Genomic DNA, 11,193 nt, shown 5'->3' on the forward strand with positions numbered 1-11,193 from the left:
GTCAGGGTTTTGGGGGCGCGCGTCTATCTTGATCAATGGGGCAGGCATCTAGATCGAATGCCGGCTTTCTCGATCGATCGGGTGAAATTTCACTACCAGGTGATGGATGAGTCGCAAGAACAGGTGTAGAGATCTTGGGATTGAGACGAGTCACTGGGGAATAAGAGATTACTTCGCGAGATGGGGCTTTGCGAGAATTTCCACTTCCAGGAGAGATGATCCAGCCGAGAGAATCGTCCAGCATTTATGGAAGTTCTTCAATAGGGGACGTAACCACGAAAAGGACCGGGGAATATCCTTTTGGCGGATCAAAGTTACACATCACTAGGCATGTTTCACGACTCATCAGCACAGAGAGCGTGATCGAGATTTTAAAGACGCGACTGCCAAGCAGGGATTGAGCTGCCTCGTTGCCACTACTAGGTGTTCTTCCGGGGTTGGCGATCATGGCACTAGGGAACGGTGTTTTGGGTGTTCTCAAGGAAGAGAAGAATAAGTGGGAGAGGAGAGCTCCGCTCACGCCGACGCTCTGTGGAAGGCTGCTGCGAAGTGGAGCCGTGGAGAGAATCATCGTCCAGCCATGCAGCAAGCGGATTCACAGAGACTACGAGTATGAGGACGCTGGCTGCGAGGTCTCTGAGGACTTATCTCAATGTGGTCTTATTCTCGGGGTCAAGCAACCCAAGGTCTGTGTGTTGGATTCTTTCGTTTTTCATTGTTGCTTGCTTTTCTCTGTCTTGCAGCTTGGGACTCTGCTGGAAGACAGGGCTTATGGATTTTTTTCTCACACCCACAAAGCACAGCCTCAAAACATGCCTCTACTGGACGAGGTGAGCGAGAAAACTAGCTTGGTTATTCAATCTGGCTATCCATTTCTCGTGGTCAGGTGCTTGGAAAGCGTGTTTTACTCTACGATTATGAGCTTATTGTCGACGATCATGGTAAACGACTTGTTGCATTTGGGGAGTACGCTGGAAGAGCCGGAATGATTGATTTTTTTCGGGGTCTTGGTGAAAGTAAGCCGTTTGATTTTGTGCTGCTTACAGAAGATTGATGCTGGAATTTTGTAGGACTTTTGAGCCTCGGGTACTCAACGCCGTTTGTTTCGCTGGGGTCCTCGTATATGTACATGTCATTGAGTGCGGCTAAAGCTGCAGTGCTCATGGTCGGGGATGCCATTTCAAGCAGTGGTCTTCCGCAGGAATTGTGTCCGCTGGTGTTTGTATTTACCGGTTCTGGAAATGGTAAGACTTTTCTTTGTGTACATGTTAACAGATTTTTCGTTCTTTTTGCCAGTTTCACGAGGTGCTCAGGAGATTTTGAATCTTCTTCCGCATGAGTATGTGCACCCTTCTCAACTTAAGGTTTGGTGAACAGTTGTGTTAGGAAAAAAACTATTACCGCTCATCTGTGTGTCTGTGTCATAAGGATCTGTCAAACCGACGGATAAGCAACCGAAAAGTTTATGCTTCTGTAGTTACTGCGGAGCATATGGTGATACCGAACAACCCCGGGAAACAGTTTAACAAGGTCAGTTTTCAAGTGCGTATTCTGTTGCTAAATTTTAAGTTGCAGGCTGATTACTATGCACATCCCGAGGATTACCATTCAACATTCCACGAGACAATAGCCTCATTTGCGTCTGTGATTGGTAATATTTTCTAGAAAAACCTAGAAACGTCAATTCTGGTACTTTTATCTTCATCATTTTGCAGTGAATTGTATGTACTGGGAGCATCGATATCCGCAGCTTCTTACCAACAATCAGTTGCAAGACATGTTTGATAAGCATGCTTCAAAATGTAGGCTATTGGGAGTCTGTGACATAACTTGCGACGTTGAAGGTTCAATCGAGTGCCTTAAATCAACGACGTGCATCGAGCAACCATATTTCAGGTACATGTTTTTAAAAAAAAAAAAAAATTGACGTGATTTACTTTCTCCTTGGATCGCAGATACAATCCTGTTACACGTTCGCATCACACGGACCTGGATGGTGAGGGATTACTATTCTTGGCTGTCGACATTCTTCCCACTGAATTTGCAAAAGAGGTACACAGGTCTTCACGTGTTTTTAGATTGTTATTATAATCATGCAACAGGCCACCGCGCATTTTGGGAATGTGTTGCAACCTTTTATCAGCACAATGGCACGGTGTAAGAATCCCATGGAGGCCGTATCGCCGCTGAGACGAGCATGCATTGCTCACAGTGGCCACCTTAGCCAATTGTTCGACTACATTCAGCGTATTAGAAATTCTGAAGCTCGGTAAGTTTTCTTACTTTTTTCTCAATGTCGCTGTTTCACTTTTAAGTGATCATGCAGGCTGATGAACGGCACAAGCACATTCACAACGAAGGTAAAAAGCATGACTTAAGAAAATCTAAACAGATGTTTTCTAAAACCAGGTGTCACTTAGTGGTCATCTGTTTGACAAGTTTCTGATAAACGAAGCTTTGGACGTGATTGAAGCAGCTGGAGGCAAATTCCAAATTGCGACGTGCCAGATTGGTCAAACGTGTGATGCCATTTCTTATGCAGAGATTGAAGTACGTATGCTTTTTCTTCTGTGAATATACAAGATTTTTGCATTCCAGGTTGCAGCAGAATCAGAAGAGAACTTAAGCCGCATTGTGGACGCTTTATCTACGATGGCAACGCGTTCTACAGGAGAGAATCATTGTTCTGAAAAAGCTTCAGTTGTTTCAGAATATAGGAACATTCTTATTCTCGGAGCCGGGAGAATGTGTGAGCCTACATTGATGTACCTCACTGAAAATGCGTTCGAGGACTACGCTGATACGTCAAAGCCGCCCAAGCAAGTTTTTGTTCACGTTGGATCGTTGTATCTTGAAGACGCATCCAAGGTATGCTTGTCAAGAAGGGAATATATCTTTCCAACTTCTTATTTTCTAATGTATCAGGTGGTTGAGGGTGTCGAAAACGCTCTAGCAATACAGATTGACGTAATGGATGAGCAACAGCTAGAGAGTCAAGTACAAAAGGTTTTTCCCGGTTTTCATCTTTTTACCTTCCAATGAAATAATCATATTGCTTTTCCTCCAGGTTGAAGTTGTGATCAGTTTACTGCCTCCAAGTTTCCACGAGAGAGTCGCGGTTGCCTGCATTGAAGTAAACTGTTCTTCTCTTTTCTTTTATCCATTTTCACTAATCTTTCTATTCTAGTTAAAAAAGCACCTGGTGACAGCAAGCTATGTAAGCAAAGATATGGCTCTTCTTGATTCAAGAGCTCAAGCGGCAGGAGTGACATTACTTTGCGAGATGGGGTTGGATCCAGGAATCGGTTCGTATGACGACTTGTGTCTTGTTTTCTAAATGCTTCTTTTGTTTGTCTAGACCACATGATGGCAATGAAAATGATAGATGCATCTCATGAAAGAGGAGGCAAAGTTCGCGTGTTTGAATCGTACTGTGGGGGGCTTCCATCACCTGAAGCTGCCAATAATCCTTTAGCATACAAGTTCAGGTACTTCAATGTGTCATCTTTTTTGTCTGCCTCACAAGGAGATATGTCTTGTAGCTGGAACCCGACCGGAGCTATCAAGGCAGGAAGGAATGCTGCTATCTACAAGCACGAAAACAAAATCATCAGAGTCCCCGGTGAGTTCCCTTTCTCCCGGCGCTTTTCTTTTGACGAGTAGCTTTTCTTTCAGGCGAACGTCTTTTCGGCGCTGCTGTTTCATTTAGAATTCCGCAGTACCCAGCTTATGCTCTGGAAGTGCTACCGAACAGGGACTCCTTAATGTATGGCGACTTGTATGGCATCACCCAGGAAGCTGCGACAATTTTCAGAGGGACTTTACGCTATGAAGGTGAACAGCGTTATTTCTATTTGAACATTTGTCACTTTCGGCCTTTGTAGGATTTGGTCAGATAATGGACACTTTGGGGAAGCTAGGATATTACAATTCTGACAATCATCCGCTCTTGGCTTCTTCAACGGAAACTACATATGCTGCAGTTCTCGAAGCATTGATTCTGCAACTGTCAACCAGTTACAATGGTTTATGTGCGGAGGAGCTTGCTCGTATCATCTCCTCGGACAACTTAGATGTGGCGAAGCGCGTGCTAAGCTGCATAAGGTTGCATATGCTACTCTATCTTAACAACATAATGTAAGTACTAATGCTGATATTTACAGGTTTCTGGGGTTGGACTCCCAAGAAATAGTTCCAAGGTCATGCAAATCAGCTTTCGAGGTTCTCTGCTCGCGAATGGAAGAAAAACTTGTCTTCCGTGCTAATGAACAGGTATTTGTATACCAGTTGTTGTTTTGGTTGAACCTTTGTTTTTAATCTTATGCAGGATCTAGTTCTTTTGCATCATGAACTGGAGGTAGTGTACGAAGACTCGAGATCAGCTGAAAGACACTCGGCAACTTTAGTTGCTGTTGGAGAGAGTTGTAATCAGCTTAAAAACGAGTCACGTAGGCCGCATTCTGCAATGGCTCGAACAGTTGGTCTCACGGTAGCCATAGGTGCCGAGGTAAAGTTGAGGCTAGCAACGTCTCTCTCTAACAGGCTCGCTTTGCAGCTTCTGTTTACTGGCAGACTGAAGTCCAGGGGAGTCATTCGTCCACTTCAACCAGAAGTCTATGTTCCAGGTATGTCTTACGATTTTGTCCAGACAAACTAGAGCCTAACACAAGGATGAAGGTTTGGAGATTCTAGGAAAGCTTGGTCTGGGAGTTGTAGAAAACGTCGTTTGAAACGAGCAGGTGGTATTATTTTAACTTCTCACGCTTTCTGATACGTATCTGATCCAGGAATCGCTGGGTGTTGGCAAAAACAATAGAGTGAGGTATGTGTGCCTATCTTGCTCTCTGTGTCAGGATTTTGACTCCCACATACCTGCATAGATACAGTATCTTATCTCACCATAAATCCAAAGCATTCTCACCTTCCGAGCATCAAAATCGTAGCTTGCGGAATTGTTCCCGGCGAGTATTTGAACGTAGAGCCATCCACCACTCTGAGTCCTTTAATTCCCAGAACTCTATAGTCCGAGTCCACAACCTGGTTAACTAAGCAGCCACCGTGGTAGTGCCATATGGTCGTCAAGCGTTCTCTGCAATAGTTGGCTATGGTGGTGTTTATGGTAGCGGCAAAAGCTGGATTTCTCCTGTTAGGTGCTCCAACAGTCCCTCCCGATGGTAGAGTCTGGTTATCATAGACAAAAGGCCTGAAAGAGTTTGCGAGTATTACCTCCTCGATCGTGTTCACCCCTGCAATGCAAGTTTGCAAGTCTCGAGGGTCTTGGAAGTAGTTGAAAGTTACTAACGGATTGTCTCGTACGTTTTTGGATTGCAGAACGAGCGTCCCGGAAGACAAAGGCCCTGCGACTTTCTCAATTATGTTCCCGGCTCGAGCTCCTGGCACTCCCGTCACGGCAACACCGCAGGCAGCTTCGATAAAATTCCCGAACGGTGCAGTGATCCCCACGACTTGCGCGAGTGCCGACTCCACTGGCGAAGGTGAGACTATGTTTACGAGGGCTGCTGGATTGTCACTGACTTGCTTTCCAACTCCAGGCAAGTTGTAAACTACCTTGATCCCCATTGCCGTCACAGCTGGTTTGCTGGCCCAACTCCACTCAACAAAAGTAACTGTGGACTTCCTAGTGTACCTGCGCATAGAATCACTTCGCCCTGGAGATTTTTCAGCAAGGTGGTCCGTGTTCTCCCGAGAGGATCGCTGTACTTGACTCCATAACTTCGATCTCCTGCCAAGAGAAAATCCCCAGATCATCTTGCCAGAGGTACGTGTTTGAAACTTTACCACTGAAGAGAATGAGCTCGACTTGTGCATGCAGCAGGATGTCGAGGTTGCGCGGATTGGCATAAACGAGTAAATTTGAAGCCGGCCTCCGGGTTCCCTGGTCATCAAAGATCGTTCCTCCGGTCTGGGTCCCGACTTGGAAGTCGTAACTGGCACCGTTGTCAGGAGTGACTCCGGCCTTGATGAGTGATCTTCGAAAGGCAGCTTGATACGGCCCGAGACGAGGAACCGACGTTACAACTTGCTCGACCCATCGGAAAGAAGCGTTGGCCAAGCTTCCATCAAGGCCGAGATCGCTGATAACTTGGGGGCTGGCTCGGTTGTAGAAGCCGATGTTGATGGAAGTTCCACCGCCCAGGACTCGTGCTCGAGCGTTTGGAACGCCTTCGGTGGAGACGAATCCCTGGACAGGCGTGTCGCTGCCTTGGTTCAAGTAATTCACGATGAAGTTGTCCCGGAGGGTCACGTTTGGGTTCCCATAAGGCGAGCCTCCTCTCTCGAGCAAAAGGACTCTAAATTTTTGGGAGAGCGTTGCTGCTAGCGGACACCCTGCGGTGCCACCTCCGACGACAATATAATCATAGAGCTGTGGATGGAATTTTGAATCTGTAGCTTCATGCATGGGTGGAAGATTCTGTGCTGAAAATCCGAAAAAGAAAGCAAAATAAGAGTTAGTGAAACAAAAAGTTCTTTTCCCTTACTTTTGCATGCACTAAGAAGACAAGAAGCTAGGATCAAAGCCAGGAACGCCATTTGTTTCTTTTGTCTTTGTTTTTTCAGTGTTAGCATTGTATTTGATCTATCTCCTGTGCAAGTTGGCTACAACGTCAACAAAATGTTGGTAGAAATCCGATTATTTTATTGCTTTATTTGTCTTAACTTTTTCTTCATTTTTCCTCCTACTGGTTTAGTGTGTTCTGATCTCCATGGAAACAAATATCATTTAGCAAGACTGTGACTCAAGAATGAACTTGAAACACATTGTAAGAAAAACAATAAAAAACAAAAAGAAAAACTTACAAATTTATAAATAAAATCCTCAAAATCTTGTTCCTTGCCTAAGTGTGTTGAAGGTATTTCACTAGAAGCTTAGTTTATCTCTCTTACTCTTGATTGGAGCATGAAAAATATACAATGAGAGAAATAGGATCCTAGGAAACTCACTTAGAACACCTTACATAACACACTTATAATATTTTTGCTATAAACATCCAAGCCATCATCTCCTCTTGTTTACTCTACTCAGATTCTATAGTTTTCATAGCAAAGGTAGCAGTAAGAAGATTTGCATGCTTCCATATCTACATATCTTAGTCAATTGGTAAATGGCCTAAGCCTGAGTCTAACTTGTGATTGATTCCTAAGCCTGAAAGTATTTCTAGATTAAATATAAAATTAAATAATAATATACTAATAACTAAAGTAAATTAAAAACATTTAAACTAAAAGAAACAGTAATTTTAAATTGTTCTATGCTAAGTACATATATTATCATCCAAAGAATTAAAAAATTGAATTTATAAAGTTATCTGAATAGTGTTTGAAATCAATTTTATTGACTCCATACTAAATCAAACTAGAAAATCATCATAGCACTCAAAACCAGCTCAAATTACCACTCATCAATATATCTATGAATTATGATCAATCTCATGTCAATATCTATAATGAAATTACCCACACTACTAGTATCTTTATGTATCTTTATGGAACTATACTAGCTTCATCTAAATAGAATGCCAATCATAATTGTATAGAAAAAACCTAAATATATATATTAATATCATTCAAATTTCTTTATAATGTCAAATTTAATATTTATATTTTAAACTTAAAATTCTTTAAGTTAAAAATTACATGAACATTAGAGTAAACTTTATAGAGGGGCTAATATTAGCAGTGGTAGTTTTCTATCCTTTTTCTAGATAATGTGAAAGTGAATATTCTCCAAATTATTGTTTAACTCCACTTTATAATTGAAAAAATAAGCTATTTAATTAATTATAAAATATAAAGTTTGTGAGTAATATGTATATTCAATTAGTCAAAAAAACCTTAACTTATATATAAGAGTGAATAGTCTTCAATCCAATTACTACCAAAACTCCATTACACAATGGCATCATAATCATACATCTAAACCTTAGATCATCCCCTCCTTTTAGGAGGATTGAAGGTAGTTAAGGTTCTTATGTTGATGAGCCAAAATCTAGGGAAACATCAAGAGACACTAGTGGATTTATAAGTGGTACAATTTCTTCTTAATCTTTTTTTATGAAGTGTTTTAGTCATTTCACATACACAATTTCTAGAGGATTAGTCTATTAAATGTCATATTAAATCTTACAAACTTGCAGTCTAACTTACTAAACACTTGATATAATCCCTTCCATTAAGCAAATGACACTTTAAACAAACTATATATAGTAAGATTGGGAAAATGAACTAATATAAAGTTATCCCCTTTATAATCTAGAAGTGGAAGTGGATAATGATTAAAGTTTTTAACACCATTGTTGTCTTACTTATACGTGGCTCTAAGTGTTTAGTAGACTCTACTCAAACTAATGAAAGGATACTTATCAAATGTTGATCCCAAGAGTTCATTGGTAGTTCATAACAATTGTGAAGGAAACTCAACTCTCATGACTATATAAAAGTTTATATGGTGAGATACTAAAGAAATTTTGAGTCTCGTGATATAAATATGCTAAAGAAATGGTAAATAACCATTTTAATTCAAATGCTAAAAATTTACATATTTTATGATCATCCCTTTGAAGGTCTCAATATTATTCCACCAAATCATTTATATGTGGATGATAAGCAATTGTGAAAGTGTGATGTCAAAATGTAAAATGCCTCAGCCATAAATGCAAGATATTATCCGAAAGAATCTGCTCTAAACAAGAATGCTGGAAAATCACTCAATTAAGTAGGAAGTATCAAATAGTAATGGTAAATACACTAGCAAGAGCAATAACTTCCACCCAATAAGTCAAGTATTTAGCTAAAAAGGCTCTATCAAATTAAATGCTACCAGCTCAAACAAATAGGGTGCTTATTCTACTTTGAAAACATGGAATTTAGAGAATCAATATCATTTTCTAATTCATTTAATTATGCATTTTCAAAGTTAAACTCCAATTGTCCCTCCATAACATAAGCAAGAGTAATATAAGCTTTGCATCAAATGCTATACATATACTAAATGATATTATATCACATCTTTGGCCATTACAAAGACATATACAACTTCTTAATTACATAGTGATGTCCTATGTGCCCACATAAAATAGAGATTAAAGGCACCAATAGTTAAAATGATCATCAGAATCAATAAAGTAAAGAAGGTTGTCCTCAAAACAATATTAAAAATGTAAATGGAAAAATGGGATAAGTGGTATAAAATTCTCAAACCCATTACAAATTTTCATAGCATAACCTTTTGAGCATTACAAACTTCATTAAGAGAAGGTAAATCCATCTCTGCACCTTGTGAATACTAAATATCAAATACAAAAACCATCAATAACTAGATTTCTCATCTAAAAAATTCACTGATGCAAGAATAACAACTCCTCAAGAATAAAAGAAAAAAGTAAAGAAAAGAAAGGAAATTATAAAAGAGTGTTAGCATTAGCCATAGAATTCTCTAGATAACAAACAATATTGAAATTATATATCTAAAGCTTTAAAGCCTATTAAGTAGTATGACTAACTAAATTCTTCCACTTTAATACTGAAGTAACCACAACATGATTACCCTTTAATAATGTTTGAGAATCATATAAGTATGCATAAAGCTTCTTAAAACCCCAAATTGTTACTAAACACTCATTCTTTATCTTGCTAGTCATAATATGTGACTAATGTATGTAATGAAGTGCTACTAATCAAGTATAATCATGCTCTATTGTATCAAAATGCCTTTGATATTAATATTAAAAGCATCTATATGCAAGATGAAGAGTTGAGTGTAGTTAAGATATGCCAAAGTTGGAACATAACACTTCTTTAAGATTTACAAATACCCACTTGTAGTTATAATACTAAATAAAAGACAATATTGATGACTTCAACAATATTTGCAATAGTGTAGTATGATAAATGAGATGATCAATAAAATAACTTAGATATTATGCATCTTTCCAAGAAAGCATTGCATATCATTTACACACTTTGAAGTGGGCAACTTAAAAAAAACCACAACTTTATAAGAATAAACTTGCAAACCCTCACAATAAATGTAGTACCCAAGATAATTCATATTCTTGGACCCAAACACACACTTTGATCACTTCAAATTCAAAATAACTTCCCATAACTAATCTAACACTTTGATATCTTTTTTAAATAGATCAAGATATCATTAATAAAGCTAACAGTCATTTTTAGCATATCAAAAAAAACTTTATTTATCATTTATTGAAAAATTGTCAAAGTATTATTCAAACCAAATAACATCATCAATAATTTATATAAATTAAATGGTAGACAGAAAATGTCTTTGAAATATCTTCTTCAACTATCAGCATGTGTTAGTACCTAAAACAAGATCCAACTTGGTGAACTAATAACTTCTCTATAAATGATTTAAAAGATCAATAGTATGAGGAAGAGGGTACACATCCAAAATAATCACATCATTTAACAAATGATAGTCAATGCAAGCTTGAATACTCTCATCAAACTTTGTCACAAGATAAAATTCACATGCCCAAAAACTTTGAGAATTACATAAATTGAATAGAAACCTTGATAATACAATCATCCCTAATTAGAATAGGATGATACATTGGAATCTTGGTTCCAAGTGATAGGTCAAAATTGAAGAGATCAATATACTCAAAAACACAATAGAAAATAATCTAGAGACATAAGTGATGAAAGTAGATATAAAAACAAAAGGACTAAATGGAATATAGGTAAGAGGAATGGAAGAAATATCAGGGAGTAATAAACAAAAGGAAGAAGCTTCAAAGTCATATTTAGCATGATTGGACTACAACTAATCCATATTAAAGATGAAATTACACCTCCACCCATAATAATTGAAGTTTAAGTTTAAAATCACTCACACTCAAAACTAAGCCCACCTCACCCCACATACACACATGCATATAGTTGTTGTTACCAAAAATGAAAATTAGCTCTACCATATAAGATACAAATTTAGATAACAATATGTGGCAACAGATTAAGACACATAAGATAAACTTGAACATATATCAACCAATATAGAGAGGATATTGTTGATATCAAAGCCTTTATCCATGAAACAAATGATACCAATTGATATATATAGCCATCCTCATAATATGTTTAATAATGAATATCATGGTCATGACCACATCTTCACCTTTATCTATAGGCAATTGTGGCATCCACCTC

The 11,193-nt window shown here is 38.7% G+C and overlaps 2 protein-coding genes across 2 annotated transcripts; one reads left to right on the forward strand and one right to left on the reverse strand.

Moving 5' to 3' along the window:
• Positions 1 to 59: 59 nt before the first annotated feature.
• LOC9645264 (alpha-aminoadipic semialdehyde synthase) lies at positions 60 to 5,441 on the forward strand. The gene is made up of 26 exons (XM_002975497.2): positions 60 to 686; positions 744 to 830; positions 887 to 1,016; positions 1,071 to 1,244; positions 1,297 to 1,364; positions 1,429 to 1,530; positions 1,576 to 1,651; positions 1,716 to 1,896; positions 1,956 to 2,052; positions 2,103 to 2,269; positions 2,327 to 2,360; positions 2,410 to 2,550; positions 2,599 to 2,868; positions 2,926 to 3,006; positions 3,068 to 3,133; positions 3,188 to 3,305; positions 3,359 to 3,488; positions 3,543 to 3,622; positions 3,676 to 3,834; positions 3,885 to 4,104; positions 4,164 to 4,272; positions 4,328 to 4,507; positions 4,556 to 4,625; positions 4,678 to 4,739; positions 4,788 to 4,822; positions 5,332 to 5,441. Exons 1-24 carry the CDS (start codon positions 447 to 449, stop codon positions 4,728 to 4,730), a joined length of 3,033 nt encoding a protein of 1,010 aa, XP_002975543.2. The 5' UTR covers positions 60 to 446; the 3' UTR covers positions 4,731 to 4,739; positions 4,788 to 4,822; positions 5,332 to 5,441.
• LOC9630368 ((R)-mandelonitrile lyase-like) lies at positions 4,790 to 6,506 on the reverse strand. The gene is made up of 3 exons (XM_024680433.1): positions 5,800 to 6,506; positions 5,588 to 5,767; positions 4,790 to 5,501 (listed from the first exon to the last, which is right to left on the reverse strand). Exons 1-3 carry the CDS (start codon positions 6,419 to 6,421, stop codon positions 4,918 to 4,920), a joined length of 1,386 nt encoding a protein of 461 aa, XP_024536201.1. The 5' UTR covers positions 6,422 to 6,506; the 3' UTR covers positions 4,790 to 4,917.
• Between the last annotated feature and the right edge of the window lie 4,687 nt (positions 6,507 to 11,193).

Source organism: Selaginella moellendorffii, unplaced genomic scaffold (genome assembly GCF_000143415.4).
Source record: "Selaginella moellendorffii unplaced genomic scaffold, v1.0 SELMOscaffold_28, whole genome shotgun sequence".
Lineage (NCBI taxonomy): Eukaryota > Viridiplantae > Streptophyta > Lycopodiopsida > Selaginellales > Selaginellaceae > Selaginella > Selaginella moellendorffii.